We start from the raw sequence: 23041 nt of genomic DNA, 5'->3' as shown, positions 1-23041 counted from the left end.
ATCTGCAAGAGAAAGAACTTCTAGGGTTTCCTTTGTAAAAAAATTTTTTAACATTTATTAATTTTTGAGAGACAGAGCATGAGCAGGGGAGGGGCAGAGAGAGAGAGAGAGAGAGAGAGAGAGGAGACACAGAATCTCTGATCTGTCAGCACAGAGCCCGACATGGGGCTGGAACTCACAGACTGTGAGATCATGACCTGAGCTGAAGTTGGACACTTAACTGACTGAGCCACCCAGGTGCCTCTGGGGTTTCCTTTTGATTGCCATACCCAACCTGCCCATTTCTACCCCCTCAATAGATAAATTCATCAAAGCAACCAAGCCCTGGTACAGTATGGTGGATGGTAGAGAAGGACAGTAGTTGAAACAGCAGTAAAACAGGGGCATTTATGTGTCGTCATCATCATCTTTCTTAACTCCTTGACCAGAAAAGGATGGGAGATTCAGTATATCCAGGGTGTAGCAGACGGAGGTGAGTAGGGTGGGATGCAACGTCTAAAGGACTCCTACCAATTAATGTAAATAGTCTTGCACTCAAAATTAATGCCCAAATAGGGACAAAAAGAAGAAAAAGACTGGCACCAGGCCATAGGCTGTTGACCCAATGAATTATTCAGAAGTGGCTGCCCCACTGGCAGAGCTGCAAATTCAGAGTTGTTCATGAGCTGGAAAGGACAAAATGATCACAAAACCAATCAAAGAAGATCCATACCCTGAAAATGGCTACTGAGACCATCCTGGGATGCTCTGCCCACCTTTCATACAGCGGAGTCAGTGCTTCCAAGTCTCCACTGTCTTGGTGGTGAGGTTCAATAAACAACTTAGCAGACTGTATCATTGTAGGTTTAACACAAGGATTTCCTATCCCTCACTCTGGATAGGACAGATCGAAAAAAGGAAAGAAGGAGTTCTAAGTCTCGGTGGAAATCAGAAAGAAGAAATAGGACTATAAAATTCTCCCATGGTAGAAAGGAGTTAACAGAAAAACTACCGGAGGAGGTGTAGATTCGCCCCCCCCCCCCCCAGGTAATACCTGTAAGTATTACTCTGTCCCCAACAAGAGCAACGAATCTCAAAGCTGTGGGCTTTCTTTTCCCTATTTCCTCATTTTCAGCAGCATAAGGAAAGTTAAGATACTTCATACGCCCAAGTGTATCGACATTAGCTGACCTCACTACCTGGAAAGAAAGCTCCATAAATCACAGTTTTGACTCACACTATCCTAGAGCCTCCATAAATAGTTTCCACTGACAACTCTCAAGTTTAACTTTTCCGCTCTGTGTAATTTGATCTATTGACTTCAGGAGTAGGAGGAAACTGCATGGGATGTTGTATTAGTTCCCCCATCTCACACCTCAAGATGAGGTGGTCGTGAAAGAAACTCTCCTTGTGCTTTCACCACACATGTGATTAAATTCTAATAGACCAGTTGCTCAGAGTGGGTATGCTTCCTTCGAGAAATAAATCTGGCACGTGGGGCCAGATTCTGGCTTACTTCTGCAGCAAGTAGGGTGATGGTCGACACCAAGTTAGCAAGGCTGGCGAAGAGTCTGACACCTAAATACTGACGTAGATGTCAGCCCTTCCACAAAACTATAATAAGAATTAAGAGGCGTTGGGCACATAGTTGAAGCACTTTCCACACAGAGACTCAATTTAATGTTCACAACTCTATGAACCAGGTACCATCATTCCCACCACTTCACATTGAACAAAATATGACACCAAGAGGCTAAATAACTTGTCCAAGACCATACAGCCAGTAGCAAGGCCAAGATTCAAGTCAGTCTGGCTCCAGAGTTTGTACCTGTAAACATGACACTGAATTGTCTCTCCAACACATCACAAAGCAGCACATTCTAAGTTGGAAGACCCTGGTTTGAGTTCTCAGGGGGCAAAAAAATCAGCCTTCAGGAGCCCCAGTCTCTTTACTGGGATTGTTGTAAGGCTTAAAGGAGATGATATAATTTTTAAATATATATGCATAATCTTAAAGTGCTTTACAAACATAAATGAAAATTATCATATTAAACTTTGTGATGTATCTTACTTTAAAAATCATTCTCAGCTAGTATTTCATCCATTTTCAACCAAATTTACCATGGATTCTAAAACAGTCATACCTAAATAAGCAATCTTCTGATTATATGCTCTAGGTTAACCTTTTTTTTTTTTTTTTTTTAATGAAAAAGACAAACTTTTTGAAGGCCTTTGCTTTGAACAACAGAGTAATCCTTTTTAGGTGCTTGGAAAAAATATGAATTTTCCCCCAAGAGATCACGTCTTAGACCTATTTAAATTTGAGTCTCATCCTCAAACCTTCCTAGATAAACAATAGAATCCTCTCTACAACTTTGGTTGTTGTGTTAGTCTTTTACCGCTGCCATGATAAACCACAACAAACTTCATTTAAAAAGTGACATATGGTTATTATCTTATAATTCTATAAGTTACAGGCCTGACACAGACCTCACTGGGATAAACCCAAAATGTCAGTAGGGTTGCATTCCTTTCTGGAGGTTCCAGGCAAGAACCCATTTCCTGGCCTTTTCCAGCTTCTAGAGGCCACCTGCATTCCATAGCTTATGACCCCTCCTCCATCTGCAAAGCGAGCTATGTCACACACCTCTGACCCTTGAATCTCTTTCTGACCACAACCAGGAAAGGTTCTCTGCTTTTAAGGACTCGTGTGATTAGATTGGGCCCTCCTAGATAATCTAGGATAATCTTCTCATCTCAAGATCCTTAGCATTAACCACATTTGCCAAGTCCCTTTTGCCATCTGAGGTAAATGTTCCCAGGCTCTGAGGATCAGGATGTGGCCATCTTTTGCAGGATGGCCTGCCTATCATAATGGGTGAATTTTAACAAAATAAAACCCCAGTTTCGTATATTAAAAAAACTTGTCAACATGTAAAAGTTTGAAAGTGATTTCATTACAGTGTCCTGAAAAACCTCTAAGTTGTAACAGCTATTATGACAGAAAAGAGATAGAGTTCAGTTAGGCTGACTTCTGATGAAAAGAAAGCCTGACAAGTGGCGAGTGAAGGGTAGCAATGCCACACCGATAACAAAATCAAATGACAGACCTCCAAATTATCCAAAACGAGGTGATGAATCTGCACTCATTGTAACTGCAGTTTATTATTACGAATGAAAAACCTTCTTTCTGATCCCAGTCTATCATTTTCCAGAACTGCAAGCTGACAGTCACATATTATTAGAGACTAAATCGACATAAGAGACTTTCCTTTCTACCAAAGTTAGAAAAGTAAAGAGGCCCTACCAGTTTTTCAAAGATAAATTAAACAAGTGAAGTGTCCCAAGTCCTGCATGTGTTTCAGTGGTAACAGGGATTATCTAAACGGTGTCGAAGGAAGGTTTGCATTATTGGTGAAAGATGGTCATGAGTTCCATGAGTGCTTGTTTTGGGGGACAAAATAAAGCGGTGCAGCCACAGAGATATGAAGTCCCTGAGGACAGTAGCCCAGTTTTGTAGCTTGCATATTTTTCCATGCCATTTCCATGTTTACAAAAACCTAATGGACATTTGGATGTCACACATGGTGTCCAGCAGTTGTACTCAAAAAAAGCAATAGCAACAGCAGTGAATCTCCTTGCAGCCTATTTTATCATTTCCATAAAACCATGTCCTGTTGTGTAATGACCAGAACTTCTAAGCCACCAAGAAACTCCGAATCACAAGGATTTGCTTTGTGGAACAGCCCCTAAAACAGAACAAATTTAATTATAAACAGTCCTACTCTGCAGGACAGGTGATCCTTACTGCAAAAAAATATGTGCATCCTTAAAGTATGGGTGTGACTCATAGTTAGGTGACTCATGGCCTTCCCTTTAGAAGACTCATTCATAGTTAGGGAGACAGGAGCAAGGTCTAGATCCCAGAAGTGACTAATGAGCTAATCAAGAGATTAGGGCCATCTCCAAAGGGACCAGAATTCAGGACAGGATTTTCGTGCGAGGAAAGAATCAGAGGACACTTAAGAAATCAAGCCAATCAAGGAGTGAATGGCAATGGAGAAGACTGGAGAAAATGGAGCTGCAATCGAAGACTTCACATGGCTGAACCAAGAAGATCATCAAACGTGTCCACCTTGAATACATAAGGCATCAGACTTAGTCAAGATTTATCCAGGCACAAAAGGTGATAAAGAAGATCTCTAACAACCTATGGAACGTGAGAAAATATTTGCAAACTATATATTAGATAAGGGCTAATATCCAAAATATTTAAGGAACTCATACATCTTAATAGCAAAATAATAATTATCTGATTAGAAATGGACACAGAACATAAATGAACGTTTTTCAAGAGAAGACATGCAAATGGCCAACAGGTACGTGAAAAGATGCTCAACTTTATTAATCATCAGGGAGATGCAAATGAAAGCCATACTGAGAGATCACCTCAAACCTCTTAGAAACGCTATTACCAAAAAGATAAAAGATAATAAGTGCTCGCTAGGATGTGGAGAAAAGGGAACCTTTGTGCCCTGTTGGTGGGAATGGAAACTGGTACAGCCACTATGGAAATAGCATGGAGATTCCTTAAAAAATTAAAAATTGAACTACCATAAGATCCAGCAATCCCATTTCTGGACATACACTTGAGGAAAATGATATCACTGTCTCAAAGAAAAACCTACATACCCACATTCACCGCAACATTGTTCACAATAGCCAAGATGTGGAAACAACCTAAGTGTCCACTGATGGATGAATAAAGAAGATATAGCATGAATATATACAATATATACATTTATATAAAGAAAATGTTTTAAATATTACCAATTCTAATTATTTTTTTCTTTTTTTGAGAGAGAGAGAGAGAGAGAGAGATTGAGAGAGAGAGAGAACCCACATGCAGAGAAGGCACGTGGGGAGACAGAATCTTAAGCAGGCTCCATGCTCAGCACAGAGCCCAATGCGGGGCCCACAACCCTGGGATCATGACTTGAGCTGAAACCAAGAGTTGGATGCTCAACCGACTGAGCCACCCAGGCACCCCATTAATTCTAAGTATTATTAACATTATTCTAAATAATATCCTAAAATAAAAATATTATAAATATAAATATATAAAATTATTTAGCCATAAAAAAAGAAGGAAATCCTGCCATTTGCAACCACATTGATGGACCTTGAGGGCATTATGCTAACTGAAAAAAGTCAGACAGCAAGACAAATCCTGCATTACCTCACTTATATATGGAACCTATTTTTTTTTTTTTAATCAAAACCTATAGGACACAGAGAGTGGAATGGTGGTTGCCAAGCTACGGGGTGAGGGAAATGAGGACATGTTGGTCAAAGGCTACAAATTTATAAGATGAGTAAGTTCTGGAGATCTAGTATACAGCATGGTAACTATAGCTGGCAATGCTGTATTGTATAGCTGAAAAATTCTAAAGAGAGTAGAATTTAAATGTTCTCACTACAAAAAATAAAGATATCGTAATTACGTGAGGTGACAGATGAGTTAACTAACCTTATTGTGGTGATCACTTCACAACACGTAAGTATATGAAATCGTCACATTGCACATCTTAAACTTACACGGTGTCATGTGTCAATTACATCTCAATAAAGCTGGACGGGATGGTGCGGGGATGGAGATAAGACCTCTGAGTTACCGCCAGCCTTGATTTTGATTAAGATGGAAATTCTATCCGCAAAGTAAGTTGCTTTGGTACCTGTATCAGGATTGATCTGCACAGGCAAAGGCTAACTCTACCCATTGATGGCAGCCCCAAACCTGTTCCACTTCTAGCCCTCTGCCCTTCCTTGTAAGTATCATGACATTATGGAATATCTCTGAATCACTGTCAGAATTGGCAGCTTCTGCTTAGGAAAGTGACAGGTCAGCAGTGACCTCTCTGACCTCCCAGCTACCTCTCTCCCCCTTGCTTTCTTCTTGTTCCACAAACATGCAGAAGGATGTGCACCTCGGAGCCTTTGTGTTTCTGTTCCTGCTGGCTGATGCAAGCTTCCACCACACTCCGTCAAGTGACTTGTTCCTTCCTGTCATTTGATTCTCAGCTCAAACCTGCCCTCCACAATGAGGACTCTGCTGAGCACCCTTTCCAAATTACCTTGTTCTCCCTAAGGCACTAATCACATCACACGAGAACTTGTCTCTGAATCTGAAATTATCTTGTTGCGTTTTTAATTTGCTTACTCAAACGGCAGATGCAGAGGAATTTTCTTGTCATGTACTGTGCTAAATGAATAAATACATAGTCATTGAGCATCTCCTGAGAAAAGCTATACCTTAGTTGGGTTGATAGAGTTTCAACACACGAACATTAAGAGGCATAAACACTGATTTATGGGTATTTAGCGTTTGGGTATTTAGTCAGTGCCAAAAAGCAACTGCAGACTTGACCATCTCTGTAAATGTAAAGGGGCTTTGGGTGGAGGAACCAGGGAACTTCAAAACCACACAAGGTGTCTAAACCAAAAATCCATATTGGCTGTGAACAGCAAGATGGATTATCAGTGAAAAAAAAAAGCCTCCTCCTTCATTTACAAGTATTTGCACTAGACCGTTTAATTAACCAGCTATTTAGTTGAGGGAGTTGGGTCCTCATCTCTAGGTGTGTTTTTTAATGAGATTCTTCATTATGGAGCACCTGGATAGCTCAGTCTGTTAAGCACCCAACTCTTGATCTGAATTCAAGCCCTGCATTGGGCTCTGCGTGAAACCTACTTAAAATGAAATAGGGGTGCCTGGGTGGCTCAGTTTGTTAAGCAGCCGACTTCAGCTCAGGTCATGATCTCACAGCTCGTGGGTTTGAGCCCCACATCCGGCTCTGTGCTGACAGCTCAGAGCCTGGAGCCTGCTTGGGATTCTGTGTCTCCCTCTCTCTGCCCCTCCCCCACTCTCTGTCTGTGTCTCAAAAATAAACATTAAAAAAATTTTTTAATGAAAATTTACATATATATATGATATATATAGATATATATGTATATATATTCTTCATTATGATGAAAAATCTTCATTACAAACCGCTTGAGTGGATGTAGCACTCAAACCAAAACCAAACACCCCAAGCCACACATATCCAAGTAACGTAGGCATTTAGGACAATGGGAGGTGACCACACTAAGAGTACGAAGATCCAGATCACAAGGCCTACGTAAATCCCACTTATTCATTCAGCAAAAATCGAATAGCGCCAGGCACCGTTTAGTAAATACTGAGAGAATACCGCAAAGTTCTGTCCTTCGGGAGTTCCGTTCTACTGGGGGACAGGAGGAGGAAGATGAAAGCAACTTGTTCTGGCCCCACTGGCCCCGCTAGAAAAGTCGTCTTCACACGGCCCACGGGTCTGGCCGGCTCACGCGGCCACCACCGCAGCCACAGCCTGCGGCCGCACTAGTGCCAGCGTCTCCAACTCTCGCGTTGTTTGGGACCCGCTGCGTGGGACCAGGGGCGCCGCCGCACGGACCTGCTGCGCAAGATCACCTGCCGCCAGATCACCGCCTCGAGGTGAAGGCGGAGGATGGAAGAGATGCGCCTGCTCCTGGGAAGGCTGAGAATGAAGAAAATGGGGAGCCGGAGGCCTTCAATAAGGTAGATGGAGAAAAGGCAGAAGACAAGAAGAGGAGGAGGAAGAGGAAGACGATGGTAAGGAAGAGGATAGAGACGAAGATGAGGAGGCTGAGGCAGCTCCAGGCAAACAGGCAACTGAAGATGGGGAGAGATGGGGCGCCTGGGTGGCTCGGTCGGTTGAGCGACTGACTTTGGCTCAGGTCGATCTCACGGTCCGTGAGTTCGAGCCCCGCGTCGGGCTCTGTGCTGACAGCTCAGAGCCTGGAGCCTGCTTCGGATTCTGTGTCTCCCTCTCTCTCTGACCCTCCCCGTTCATGCTCTGTCTCTTAAACATTAAAAAAAAAAAAAAAAAAAAAAAATTGAAGATGGGGAGAGAGATGATGTTGACACCAAGAAGCAGAAAGCTGACGAGGATGACCAGACACCATAACAGGAAAAGCTGAACTTTAAAACAAACAAAAAGGCCGCCATGACCATTCATCCTCCACGCCCAGTCTCAGTCTCGGAATCTAAACGTGGTCACCTTCAAAACGAAAGTCCTTCCCACCCACTGGCAGCGCCCCCACAGTGACACGTGCTCCCCCCACACAATCCAAACCACAACCTGAATCTGCAGCAGGAAAGGATGGCCAGAATTTCCCAGGCGCTGCTTTTTCTTAAACATACTTTAGAAAGGAAAATGTGTTTATAATCTTTATTTACATTTTATATTTTTGCTCATATTGTTGGGGTCAGTCGTTTTTAATCTTGGATGAACAAGCTAGTCTTGGGAGCAGTCTCTGTCCTACTTGTGGTGTGACCATGTTCATTACATCTCAAAGGAGAGTAAAAAAAAAACTTGTAAAACACACGCGCGCGCACACACACACACACACACACACACAATCTTACTCCAGTAACATTTTTTTGTGTATGTACTTAGCTGTACTTTAAACAGCTGTTTGTATGAGACGGTTAAAGAGGTCAAAGATAAAAGGTGTCTTTTTTTTTTTTTTTTTTTTTGTCTGAAGTTTCTGTGGTTTGGGCCTGTTTGATGTATGTGTAAACACTGTTGTCCAATAATAAACCATAATTTTATTGTGCTGAAAAAACTGCAGACCAGAAAAGGTTGTTATCTAAAAATATGTGGGCATTAAACTAGATAATCTGTAAAGTTTCACTCAAATCTCCACAGATACTGAAAGGCGGGGGCAAAGGGGGTGGGGGGGGAGATATTTTATAAGGCTTAGCACTGATTGTTTTAGGGCAGTAAAAATGTGGATGATTTTAATTTTTTTCTTCTTTTTGTTTATCATTAGGTTCTGAATTTTGTTCTATAATGAATATGCATTACATATGAACTGGAAAAATATTTAAGAAAACAGTAGAGAGATTTTACTATCAAACTTGGATGTTGGTTCTTAGTAACCTGAATGTATGTCCTTCATCCATTAGTAATGAGAACTGTAAATGGGAATCGTCTTATCCCTCCAGTGATTTGCTTATTACTTTACCTTTACCTAATGAGACTTTGGGGAAAATGATAAGGGAATTCTGCTCCTCTTCTCATTACTTCTGTGTGTACTGGCTTATTCTCTACCTGGGGATGATTGGGCACAAGTCCTGAATCAATAGATGGCTCTCTCTCTTTCTCTCCCTACCTCTCCACCCACACCCTACCCATCACTACACTTAGGCATCATACACACACACACACATACACACACACACACACACACACACACACACACACACACACACAGAGGTGGCCTCTTCTCTCCCTTTTACCTTCAAATCTCAGCTTATTTTTTAAAACATTTTTTAATGTTTATTTTTGAGAGAGAGAGAAACAGAGCGCAAGCGGGGGAGGGGCAGAGAGAGGGAGACACAGAATCCCAAGCAGGCTCCAGGCTCTGAGCGCCCCTAACATTTAAACTGAGATTTGGGGGCGCCTGGGTGGCTCAGTCAGTTGAGTGTCCAACTTCGGCTCAGGTCATGATCTCCCTCCCGGTTCATGGGTCCGAAACCCGCGTCGGGCTCTGTGCTGACAGCTTGCTCTCCCACTCTCAAAAATAAATAAACGTTAAAAAAAATTAAATGTTACCTCCACAGAGAGGCCTTACCTGAGCAATCAAAATATAAGAATTCTGTTGCTACCTTAGACTCACCATACTATCCCTGGTATTCTCAATCATATCTCTATTCTGCTCTTTATTTCCAGAGCACTCTTGTTAACTCTTTCATATGTATTTCACTTCTTTACAAGCCTCCTGTTTCCCCCACAAGTTTGAAGTTCCATCATGAAAACAGCAATGATCTGTTTTGTTCACTCCCATCTCCATAGGGCGTAACTAATATTGAGTAAATGAATAAATGAATGAATGAAATGGCTCCTTTGTCCTTTCTCTGTCAAGAATTCTATTCCCAAGCAGTAGTATGCTGCAACCAGTACTTTGCCAGCTCAAAGAGCCAATTGTTAATATTTCAGGGATTTAGTAAGCTAGTTGTTAAACTACTTAGTAGCTTGCAATTAGCCATGCTGAGAGTATTTCTACCATGGACGTTGGCGAATGTTACATGTTAAGACTTTCTTTTTTTCCCAAAGATGCTTTATTGGCATACTACAGCTCTTGTCCCCTAAATCCACCTATAAATATTGAGATATCACGGAAATAAACCTGGAGAATAGGTTACTTAAAATCTTTCAATAGAGAATGTTTATTTTTTTTTAATATCAAATATTTACTATACAATGATTTTCTTGTTGGGAATACTTGAGATTTTTAATAAGCTAAACTATAATCTAAAAACGTGTCTCTGATCTCCTGAAGTTTTTGTTTCTGTTTTTCAGATCCTTATGTGAAGATTCACCTGATGCAGAATGGCAAAAGGCTGAAGAAGAAAAAGACAACAATTAAAAAGAACACACTTAACCCCTACTACAATGAGTCATTCAGCTTTGAGGTACCCTTTGAACAAATCCAGGTAATGTCAAACATAATTTTGTCTCCCCATTCAATTTTATTTCTTCAGATCACATAAAGACACAGACCTTGTGAATTATCAGTGCTCATGCCTTCATTAGAATTGCCATTCTTATCCCCATACACATTTGATAATCAAGCTACATCCAGAAGGAAATGATAAAATATACAGCACAGGATGTGCTGATTCATCAGCTAAAAACAGCTGGCATTCTGTTTGGCAGAAATAAAATAGGAAAAAAAAATCAACAGAATGACTCTGCTAATTCAAAAAGTGCATCCATAAAGGTTAAAAGGCCAAGAGAAAAATGAGCTTTCACTATTTATTGCCAAGCCATAATATGTAATTGTCCTTATCACAGCTTTATAGCAAAAAAAAAAAAAAAATAGAGATAAAAGAAATATTTTGGTTGATGCTAAATATGCAGCATCTTTAATCTTTCATTTTTAAAGAGTGATTTACAATAGAAAAAATAACTAAGTCATATTTTGTTTAAATTCAGCTTCCTATTTCTGAGTTGGAATGGATGGACATTTTTGTAAAGATAAAACCTTCACTTGCCAGATAATAATTGTTATGATAAGGAGTATTCTATTAAAGGAACCTGTGGATAACATGTTCAAAACAGGATGCTACAAGTAGCCACAATAGTATATGATCTCATTACTTAGCAATTTTTAAGTATATTTAGGTTTTCTTACCTCATATCCATAGTGAGACTATTGAAATTCAAAGTTCACATCCAATAAATATCAGCTATTTCTTGGGAATCTTTAATGGATATCAGAGAGTCAAATGTCTTAAAGCAACACTATTTTTACATTTTATTGAATAATTGATGTGGGCCTATCTTGTCAGTCATATAGAAACTTGTAACGAGTAGGCATCAAAACTACAACATGGAAATGTCTAAAGGTCCAGAATGTAAAAAATCAGCAAATATTCTTTAGTTGCATATTTTTCCTTTTTTAAGTTTATTTATTTATTTTGAGAGAGAGAGACAGACAGACTGCGAGCACGGGAGGGGAAGAGAGAGAGGGAGAGAGAGAGAATCCCAAGCAAGTTGTGCCCCATCACTGCAGAGCCCTGTGCGGGGTTTGAACTCACAAACTGTGAGATCATGACCTAAGCTGAAACCAAGAGTTGGAGGCTTAACTGACTGAGCCACCCAGGTGCCCTGCATATTTTTACTTTTAATCTAAAATATAATTTAGAATATATATATATACATATATATATGTAATAAATCACACCTTTATTCCATGAAGAAAACTAATATCATAGCTACATGTATTGTAGTGCCTAATTTAAGCACTTTATGCATAACCTTATTGCATCTTTATAATAACCTTATGAGAGAGGTTATTACCCCAATTTTATATATGAGGAAACCGAGGCTTAGAATTTCCTCATGTGTAAAACAGGAATAATAGAGTCCACATCCAAGTGAGCTTATGCATATAAAAGCACTTGGAAGGGCACCAAGCACATAGGAACATTCAAAATGGTTGCCATCATCATTATTATTCACAATGTTAATTTTGTCTTTTTTTTCATATTAACATTTTATTACAAAATAGATCTAACAGGGGCACCTGGGTGGCTCAGTGGTTGGGCAACAGACTTCGGCTCAGGTCATGATCTCACAATTTGTGAGTTCGAGCCCCGCATCAGGCTCTGTGCTGACAGCTCGGAGCCTGGAGCCTGCTTCAGATTCTGTGTCTCCCTGTCTCTCTTTGCCTCTCCCCCACTCGCACTCTGTCTGTCTCTCAAAAATGAATAAACATTAAAAAAAATCAAAAAAAAAAAAAAAGAAAATGGATCTAACAATAAGATTAAAACAATATATAAATCAGTGCCTTCTACTAGAAGTATCTGTGAGGACAGACATGTTTTATCACTGGTGGGGTCCAATACAGTAGTCACCAGCCTCAAGTGGGTGATGAGCACCTCAGCCACCAGTGTGATAAAGGAAGCTTATTCATAATTTAAATAGCCATATGTGGCCAGCCACTACTGTATTGTATAGGGCAGTTATTTAAAAATCACCAGGAATCCCACCATCCTCACATCAGGTCATGGTCTTTCTCTAACTGTTCTCATATGCAAATTGCACATACTTAAATTAATTACTTTCAACAGTTGTTGAAACAGTTACATAACAACAGTTGTAACAGTTGTTACATAAGTAAATGACATTCCAGAGGACACTGATTCCCTGGCCCCAGTCACTTGTTTACCAGCCTGAACCAGTGAAGCTACTGCTTTGGGCCCACTGGCAAATCCCTAAAATATCCAATTTTCTCCAATTTATTTTGCAATATTTGTTCAGTGAACCCTTTTTTGAGTTCTAAGAACTCATTCCTATGGAAGCTAACACCTCATGGAGTTTTGGGTTTTTTATTCTACAAAACAATATAAAGCAGGGTATTGAGATGAAAAATCCTATTGTAAACTTTCTTGGAGCTACAATTCTACACCTTTAACAAAAATAAATGGGTTTTTTCTTCAACTATAAATTGCAGCAGATGCAAATATATTAAAAATGAAGCACATTACAAACAAGACATATGCTGGGTTTCTGGGGCAGCATTTTAGAGGAGATAACATTCTGTCAGGACAGAGAGAACCTGAGCCCATCACTGACAACATTAGGCATGGAAATAATGAGCACATCATTGACTGCATCCCTCCTCCTCTGCTTCTTGGCAGTTTGCTCTAGTCTTCACATTTTCCTAGAGAAACAATTGAGCATTTTCCATACCAAACTAGGGGTCTAGGTTTCCTTTCTTCCCAGGTTACAAGATTATCTGCTTTCTATTTGTCTCTATCCCTATGAAATATATTGTGAGCAAAATATGCTGATTTTCAAAAGCACATGTAAATGTTATAGTCCCTCCCCTAAAAATGTATAAATAAACTATCTATGCAGCTGGACAAATTAATCCAAGGCCTTCATAAGGATGTTTTGTCTTGAGTGCTATTACTCAGTACATTCCTAGGTGAAATCGTCAAAGCCCACTCCAGCCATTCACTCCAACCTCCACAAACCCCATTGCCTTGGTGCCTGACATCCCTAATGCTCCTACCCCACCCCCATTCCCTGCAGTATGATTTCATCCTGATGAATTTGCTTGGGCAAAGTTCTGAGAACCAAACTGATTCTGTTCCCAACACCATCCAATGGATAGATGATTCCCTTGATAAGGTAATCAGTCCAAGGCCACACAAGGGAAGATGGAGTTTGTTTCCTTTATTGCCAGTGTGTTGCATTTTGCATTCTAAATTCCATTTTCAAAAGCGGCCGTTGTCTCTGATGTGAAGCTGTACATGGGTGCCGCCTCTTAGCACATAGGTACAATAATGCGGTGCTCAGACCACAAAGTCCGCTAAAGGGCCATAACTCAGCAGGAGCCCCATCCTGCCCTGGCTTCCATCATTACATTTTCTGTTCCTTTTAACTCTGGCCATCAAATGCTATGCATTCTACTTTATTCTAAGCCCTTTATCTCTACACTCAGTTTCTAGAGTCGAGCCATCACATATTTTGACTAAGCAAATCCATTACTTGGGAAGCAGAACTAAAATGTGCTTTGAAAAAGTGTATCTTTCATATCATAATGGCATGGGTTTGCTTTCGTCAATTCAGGCAGTTCAAAAGCGTAAGTTATTAAATAAACTCTCACGATGTAATGGAATCACTGAAGTAAATCTTGTGTGGCCTGAAAGGTTATTTCCATTTGAGATCAGTGCTGGATACACAACAGTCACTCCGTAAATGTTCATTGAGAAAAAGCTTCAATGGGAAACTTATTTTTAGTTGTGACTTTTTAAAGCCTTTCACTCTATTATCACATTTAATGCTCGCAATAATCATGTGACTATTGTACCGAATACCAACGCCAGAACTCTTGCTGATGAGGTGATTGAAACGAATGAACCCAGAGGTGGACACAGTTTACAAAGACAACAACGGCACCAAGGGCACAGCACAGACTGTGGAGAACAAACCACCCATTCCTTATATGACCCCAGGCAGGGAGCATGACATCACCTTACCTAAATAATGGCAGTATCAATCGGATCTGTTGTGAGAAGTGAGTAGTTCATGTAAAAGACTCAGAATTGTGCCAAATACCTAACAAAAATTAGCATTCATTTCAGTATTTTGAAGACACTGAAGAAGGTGATGATGATGATATAGTGATGGCGAGATACGGATCAGACGCAGGTTTTCGTATTCAAGTAATTTTCAGTCTTGTTTGGTGTTTTGAGATCAGTTCTTACCTCCAATTGCTGAGATCTGAAGGAAGCTTTGCAATAGGGCTTTATCTACAGGGCTGGATGATTCATGTTTATTCTGCATCCTCTTTCAGAAAGTGCAAGTGGTGGTAACTGTTTTGGACTATGACAAGATTGGCAAGAACGATGCCATCGGCAAAGTCTTTGTGGGCTACAATAGCACCGGGGCGGAGCTGCGACACTGGTCAGACATGCTGGCCAACCCCAGGCGCCCCATCGCCCAGTGGCACACCCTGCAGGTCGAGGAGGAGGTTGACGCCATGCTGGCGGTCAAGAAGTAAAGGAAAGAAGCCTTTCTGCATCTGCCCACATAGTGCTCTTTAGCCAGTATCTGTAAATACCTCAGTAATATGGGTCCTTTCATTTTTCCAGCCATGCATTCCTGACAATTCAGTGGTACTTCAAATCCTGTTTTAATTTGCACAAATTTAAACGTAGAGAGCCCCTAAGCCCTTCGTCATGCCACTGCCCTCCAGATCCACTCTTCTTTTAAGCAATATGATGTGTAGATAGAGCATGACTGAAATTATTTATTGTATCACACTGTTGTATATACCAGTATGCTAAAGATTTATTTCTAGTTTGTGTATTTGTATGTTGTAAGCGTTTCCTAATCTGTGTATATCTAGATGTTTTTAATAAGATGTTCTATTTTAAATTATGTAAATCGACTGAGATATAGGAGAGCTGATAATATATTATATGGTAAATATAGTATTGTCTGCATTCCAGCAAAAATATCAACTTGTAAGGCACTCGTACAGTGAAACTGACATCTTAAAGGACAACTTAAACCTGAGCTTTCTATTGAATCATTTGAGTACCAAGATACACTTACACCACATATTTGCTGGGTGAATCCAATTTTGTAGAATTTCTTCACAGGCAAATTAGTATGATCTGAGCAGCGTCCAGACTGACCTCCAGGAAGCATAGCCACAAACCAGAATAGCATCTGTCTGTACATAGCTACAAAGCCGAAACAAGGGCTTCACTCTCACATTCGAGGAAGCAACTGAACAGGAGCCAATGACTTCATATTACTGCATACAGAGTAACAATATGACGGCATTCCGTGAGTGTGTGTGTGTGTGCGTGTGCATGCGTGTGTGCGTGTGCATTTGTCTGGGGATGGGGTGGGTGGGAAGAAGCTGAGGGGAGAAGTCAGCATTTCTGAATTATTGCCTGACGATTTAAAAAGAAAAAAAAGTAGCTCTCCGTTATCACCTTTATACAAAATGTGCATCCTGTGGTGAATTCTGTTCCAGATTTCATACCTATAATAATTCCAAAAGGTTTGCACATTAGACTTTGTAACAAAATATTTTATTACACAAAACCATATTAGAAGGAATGCAGAATATTTTTAACACAGCAATCTGTGCTTATTACACAAAATTACTTTGTGGTAAACAGACAGTATTGTGATCCCGTCAAAAGATGAAAAAAAAAAAAAAACAATTAGCCATAGTTCTGAATGCACTTCAATTAAGCCAAAACAGACAGCTAGTGATCTTTTTATATGCTCTTTTTACTTAAATAAGTTTTAATTTGTCCTTTAAAAACAAAAAAGGTGAAACAATACCAAGAACAAGTTCCAGCAAACTGAAGCAACCTCTTATGTATACTAGACGCTTGACTTAGGAGGAGTTTTTAACTGTTTCCAATGTCATTATGTAGTAAATGGCACTATTACGAAGCTACTAGTCATTCCATAAGAGTCTTCAAGGACTGCTCTGTGTAGCACTGTGACTGCCGTGTGTGCTTAGACACGTAGTTTCCTCAGTGGACAGCACTCAGTTTATTCCGTAGTGATGTTGTAACAATACTGCCATTCCCTCCTACTGCACTGCCCAAGGTGTGTGTAGCACAAACAGTTCTCATTACAAAGGACCAATTCAGAACTGAAAAGCTATGCATAGGACAAGAGAGACACACAGAATGGGGTGGAACACACAGCATTTTGTCAAGCACTGTGCAATATTCCATACTTTCCCCCACTATGGTGGACAACCAGTTCATGGAGAGGCAGCCCGTTAGCTCACGCTGCAGCCGCTCGCTCCTGTGACCCACTGTAACTCCCAGGCCACGACAGCAGTGGTGCCTGGAAGTGGAAGCTTGTCTTCCCAAATACCAAAACAAGATGGAGGAAAACCAAGCATGAGCCTCATGTTCAGACGTTAGGATACCATGCCACGTTTTTTAAAACCTACAGAGAATTCAAAAAGGGCTCATGGGAGGCTTCACACGTGGGGCTGGTTGTTTCCTGATAAAAGTAGAATTCCCGTCATTCTTCTTTTCCCATCAAAGAAGAGGCAAGCCCTTGGCCGTTCTGCCCAGTCACAGCAAACTCGTTAGAACTGGGACAGACACAAAGGACAAAGGAGAATAGCATCTCCCTCTTCTGTGGATGGGCCATACTTTTTTTCAAACGTAGGTAATAGAAGATGCACATGTCATGATGTGAGATTAAATATCAGTTTGAACGGAAGAGTCAAATGGGAATCTGTCCAGTTTAAAAGACCAAACCCTACCAAAGAGAGGGAGTTGATGGACTTTAAAAAATCCCTTCCATACCAGAAACTGACATTTAATTTCACTCTATTCAGCTTTAAGTTGTTCACACTGAAACAACACTTTAAAGCAAGCAGGTTCAGCTGCCGGATATACATTATTTCTTGCATTAAAGTACTACTAATGCATTCTCTTGCAACACTGCCAGACATGGGACTGTCACCATAGAATTAGTTGGTACTATGCCATCTTTCACAAGTCAGTGACCGAACCTGCTTTGAGACCAAGATTCATCCTCAGATATGCCACATGTACCTTTCTGACAAAGCTGTGTAAAGTATTAGAAGCTGATGCTCTAGAAAGATCCTAGTTGCCTTTGTGTATATTTACTGCCTGCTTGAGTGTTTCTATGTGTGGGTTTTCTCTGTATCTTGTAGAAATGTTGGGGTGTTTTCTTCTGCCATATGGCTCGTGGCCCGCGAGTCAACTACTTTAGCTGTATTTACCTTCATTTTTGATGAGGTGGTTTAAATTTTGTTTCACTTTGTGTAGTGACCCCACAGTAGTTTTCTGATTGTTGTTAAAAATGACTTAACATATTACATGGATACTCAATAAAAATGTTTTATTTCCTGTTGATGTTGCTGCCTTTCAACTCTTCTCCTTACTTGACTCTGGCCTGTGGACTTTGGGGGCTGCTGGAAGCAGAGGCAGCTGAGAAAAGCCTACAGTGAATGCCTGTCTCGGAGTCATGCCTGCAAGTATAGAATGGGTGAAGGGACAACAATGCCCAGATGGCATGGCCGTCACGTCCCAGCGTTCCTCATTCTCAACACGTGTTTCTCTCTTCCTGTTTATGATCGATTCATCCGGCACATTTTCAGGCTTTCTGCTTTGCTTAAAATGTGTCCTCTAGGGTTTTCATTCTACAGCTTAAGTCACACAGCCTCTCCAAAATGGGACTGAAAATAAGACTTTTTAAATTCCATTTTCAGAGGACGGCATGACACATGAAATACCCCGCCTACTGCAATTACTAGATAAAACAAGTAAACATCCTTCCTCCACTACATTGAACATTTATTAGTGCCTACCATATACCATGTTTTTACTGGATGACGGAGATGCAACAAATAATGTAATAAGGTACCCCTGGCCCCAGGGAGCTGCTCCACAGTCTCAGAGACCTGTGAACACACTGTCACAGTACACAATGATGTCTGAGTCTCTGAGAACCTTCTCTAGACCATAGTAGACACCACGGGGTGCCACCCTGATCCCCCTTCAGCACTGAGGCACTCAGCCCGAAACTGCTGGAAGCTTGCCTGATGGCAGCTCACGGAGATTCCCTCTGCCCTCTACTGAGGAAGCTGCCTAACTAAGGTCACGCGTCCTCCCTGGCCACATTCCGTGGGCCCATGCAGGCTCTCTTGGAAGCGATATCTCAGTTTCCAGCCCCGAGGGTTTGTTGAGAAGGGCTATTGCAACTGCTGTGCGCTTCACTTTCTCCCTCACCTCACGCCACCCTCCTCCCTCCTTTACAGATGTTATTCCCAAGAGCACTCCACCATAAAACCCCTTCGGCACAGAATCTGTACACTGAGAATCCCAGCCTAGGACACATTGTTCAGGGGAGGAGAGATCAAGAAAAGTTTGAGAGGTACGTCCTAAGGGAACTGGTAGGAGTTATCCAAGTCAGAGAGTAGGCAAGACTGTGGCAAAATTTATCTCATTATCAAAGCTGGCTACACCATACTCCCTTCAGCCAGCTTGTGTTAGCCACTGGCAAACAGGGATAGGGACTGAGGCAAAACAGCCAGACAGTCAGGGGAAAGACCATTTCATTATATACACTCCAAGGAAGAAGTTGACAGAGTTCTAAATGTAAGTTGAGAAAAGGAAATTTAACGCCTGCTTAGAATTAGGTGCAAAAACAAAGCAAAACATAAAAAGAAATCAGCGTTATAAATATAATTATTTGGTTGTCAAGAGTGAGCATTTTGCTTCTTCTTACATAGCCCTCAAAATCAGGTACAAAACCATTTAAAGAATATTTCTTTTTTAAATCTTTTAATGTTTATTCATTTTTGAGAGAGAGAGAGAGAGAGAGAGAGAGAGAGAGAGAGAGGGCATACGCGGGGGAGAAGCAGAGAGAGAGACGGAGACATAGAATCTGAAGCAGGCTCCAGGCTCTGGACTGTCAGCACAGAGCCCAATGTGGGGCTCAAATCCATGAACCGTGAGATCATAACCTGAGCCAAAGCCAGATGTTCAACCAACTGAGTCACTCAGGGAGCACCTGTAAAGAATATTTCTTAAATGAACTACAAAAACAAAACTATCACCTCATCCTTTTGTCAATGTTTGTTTTCCCAAAAGATTTTTAGGTTTAAGACACATACACTTAGGGGGTGACTGGGTGACTTGGTTGAGCGTCTGACTTCGTCTCAGGTCATGGTCTTGTGGTTCATGAGTTGGAGCCCTGTGTTGGGCTCATGCTGACAGCTCAGAGCCTGGAGCCTGCTTCGGATTCTGTGTGTCTCCCTCTCTCTCTCTGCCCTTCCCCCCCACACACTCTGTCTCTCTCTCTCTTTCTCTCTCTCTCAAAAATAAATGAACATTAAAAAAATTGTTTTTAAAAAGACACATACACTTAGGATATTTATTAGGTGTTTTAGTCAGGACAACTAAACTATTCCAGGTATTTTAAAGAGAGAATTTAAGAAAATGGCCACATAAAAAGGGCTGAGAAGACAAAGTACAGTCAGTGGGTTAACCCAGAGGTTAATAGATGCCATGTGTGATTTGTATGCTAGGACTGCCCTAACGAATACCACAGACCTGGTGGCCAAAGCAACAAAAATTTATTCTCTTACAGTTCTGGAAGTCAGAAGTCCTCGATCAAGGTGTTGGCAGAGTTGACTTCTTCTGACGCCTCTCTCTTTGGCTTGTTGATGGCCATCTGGTCCCATTGTGTTCATGTGGTCTTCCCTCTACGTGTGTCTGCAATCCAACCACCCATGAGAACGTGAATCATACTGAATTAGGGTCCACCCTCATCACCTCATTTTAACTTAATGACCTCTTTCAGAACCCTATCTCCAAAAAATCAGATTCTGAGGTATTGGGGGTTAGGACTTGAACATACGAATTCAGAGGGTGGGGCACAATTCAGCCCATAAATACCACCAAAGGCAGGGGAAACAAAATGGAGAAGATAGTGTTACCGTAGAACCAGAACTCTAAAGGCGGGGCTAGAATGCAGGGAAGGTACCATGGGGCCCCTTTTTTCCTGGACCACCAAAGAGTATCAGGTGCTGGTGCTGGGACCAACAAAGACGCTCCATGCTGGAGGTTCTGGAACTGATCCAGTAGCAGCCTACTGTGGTTAGTGGAAAGCCAACAGAAGCTAGAAACAGAAACAGGATCTTTTCTCTTTTCCTCCTACCTTTTAGTTCAACCAGTGCTTCTCACTGGGAAAACCTAAAGAAGGTTTAGGGAATAGTCTGCTGGGTCTTAGAGCACCCCCTCTCCCTCACCAAGTACATAGCAGAGCACAGAGAGGTGGAAATGAGGATGGAAAACAAGGAGGCGAATGACCAATACGTTAAAAGTCTTCATCCCTTCATGCTGCTGTAACAACAGTACCATAGATGGTGGTTTAAGCAACACATATTTATCTCTCACAGTTCTGAAGGATGGGAAATCCAAGACCAAAGCACCAGCAGACTCAGCATCTGTTGGGAGGCCATCTTCTTGCTGTGTCTCACCATGGGGTTGCTCTCTGGGGTCTCTTTGATCAGGGCACTAATCCCATTCATGAGGCCTCCACCCTCATGACCTAATACAATCTCAATGGCGGTTACGATTTCCACATAAGAATTTGGGGTAGGGGAATACACACATTCAGTCCATAACATTAGGAAACCTTTTAGCAGCTGCATAGACTTTATAAATACTCTTGTTTCTTCCCTGGAGAATTCAGGTGTTCCTATCTGAACCGCACAACCCATCCCACCCTTGATGAAACAGAAGTATAGGACTCACATTCTTATTCTATTTATGCGGAGAGTTTATTATTACAGATTTGAAAATTCCAATCATGATTGCCATTATCCCCACCCTGCAAAACATCTTTATTACAAATGCACAAGACTCTTTGATGTTTAGCAAGTGATTTAAGCTGCACACAAATTTTTACTGTAAAACAGTCAGTGACTTTGGAATAAGAAGGTAAAAGAGCAGGAGAATAAAAATGAGATATAGCCTGATTCTAAATGTACAAAGAGATTTTCCAAAGCATACAGAGTAATAATTATGTAGGAGGAACCATCAAGAGGGAGCAGTAATAAAAACACCATGCAAACCTTCTGATGATTTGTGTGATCTAAGTTCCGAGGTTGGCTGTAAGTTACTTGCATTTTTTAAATCCGCATTTCAGACACATTGATTATTTTACCCTCCCCCACCAATATACATTCCTAAAGATCCCACACTCATCCCTTTCCTTTGACAGTAATAACCATCCTTCCAGCAAAGCCTTTTGCTCTGTGCAAAATGTACTTGCTGCTGCCTGGGTGCACACAGGTTGAAAAGAATTTTGTACCAAACGAGCCACTTCCCTCTTGGCTGCCCACTTTACCTCTGTCACTTTCTTACAGCCTCTGGACTGGGAAGGCAGCAAAGCATTTACATCCTATATAGGCAGGATTGTTTGAGTTGTCTGTGGAAGGAACCCAATTTAAATTGGATTAAAGAAGAAAGGGAAAGAAGAAATGGGGAGAGGAAGAGAGAAAGAGACAGAGGCAGGGAGAGGAACTATTGGATCACCTAACCAGGAAAGTATGATTACATGAGGGAACAGCTAGATGAAGGGCCGCACACAATGTTATCATTCCCATTCATTCTCCCTGTCCTTGTCCCTGTCCCTCTCTGTCTCCTCCCTACCCCAACTCTACTGTCCTCAGTACTGACTTCATTATCAAGCTCCAGGGTCACCATGTGGCAGCACAGATGGCCCCTAGCAGCTCCAAGCTTATATTCTTCCAGCTTAGCATGCTCGCAGAGAGTGCTACTTTCACAGTCATATCATCAAAATTCTCAGACCTGACATACATGGACCACATGCCCTCCTTAAAATGATCATTGGGTCCAGATGACGCCATGTTCGCTTTGGCCAAACCTAGGTTATGTCTGCAACCCTACAGCCACAGAGATGGCATAAGGACAGTTCCTCAAAGGCAAACCAAAATGCTATTACCAAGAAAGAAAAGTGGATACTAGGCAGACAAAACCAACAGGTGTCTACTCTTTGGCATCTGGTATACCTCCACCCGAAGAGGAGGGACACTGAAGGCACAAACTCAGGCCACAGCAACAGCCTGGTCATTCTTCCCTTTGACCAAAAATACTATTGGATAGAACTTTAAAAGTATGCAGACTTTTCAATCACCTGAAAACATCTATTCACCTTCCAATTTATTGTCAAGAAAATAATCAGCTGCTATGAATTAGGTAGCCTTTTTTTGAAGACATTGAGACATTAACATGATTTTAAATTCTTGAATTCATAAAATCTTACAGAAACTTGGCAGGAATGAAGGGAAATAGGAAAAAATAACTCTACACACCCTGTTGTTTTTACATATTGGTCCATAGCCATTCACCTTTTAAATAGTTTTACTC

General features: G+C 41.2%; 1 protein-coding gene across 5 annotated transcripts in view; it reads left to right on the top strand.

Moving 5' to 3' along the window:
- The window catches only part of SYT1 (synaptotagmin 1), a 543967-nt gene extending 525972 nt beyond the window's left edge, over positions 1-17995 (top strand). For all 5 annotated transcript variants that reach the window (XM_053894954.1, XM_019455190.2, XM_019455189.2 and 2 more), the window contains 2 exons: positions 10407-10540; positions 14917-17995. In XM_053894954.1, coding sequence (XP_053750929.1) covers positions 10407-10540; positions 14917-15123 — 341 coding nt within the window. In that variant the 3' untranslated portion in view covers positions 15124-17995. The remainder of the gene's footprint in view (positions 1-10406; positions 10541-14916) is intronic.
- Positions 17996-23041: the final 5046 nt, after the last annotated feature.

The sequence above is a fragment of the Panthera pardus genome, unplaced genomic scaffold (assembly GCF_024362965.1).
Source record: "Panthera pardus isolate Hobbes unplaced genomic scaffold, ASM2436296v1 HiC_scaffold_6, whole genome shotgun sequence".
Classification (NCBI taxonomy): domain Eukaryota; kingdom Metazoa; phylum Chordata; class Mammalia; order Carnivora; family Felidae; genus Panthera; species Panthera pardus.
Note: the sequence above shows the minus strand (reverse complement) of the source record. Positions and strands in the feature narration are given on the sequence as shown.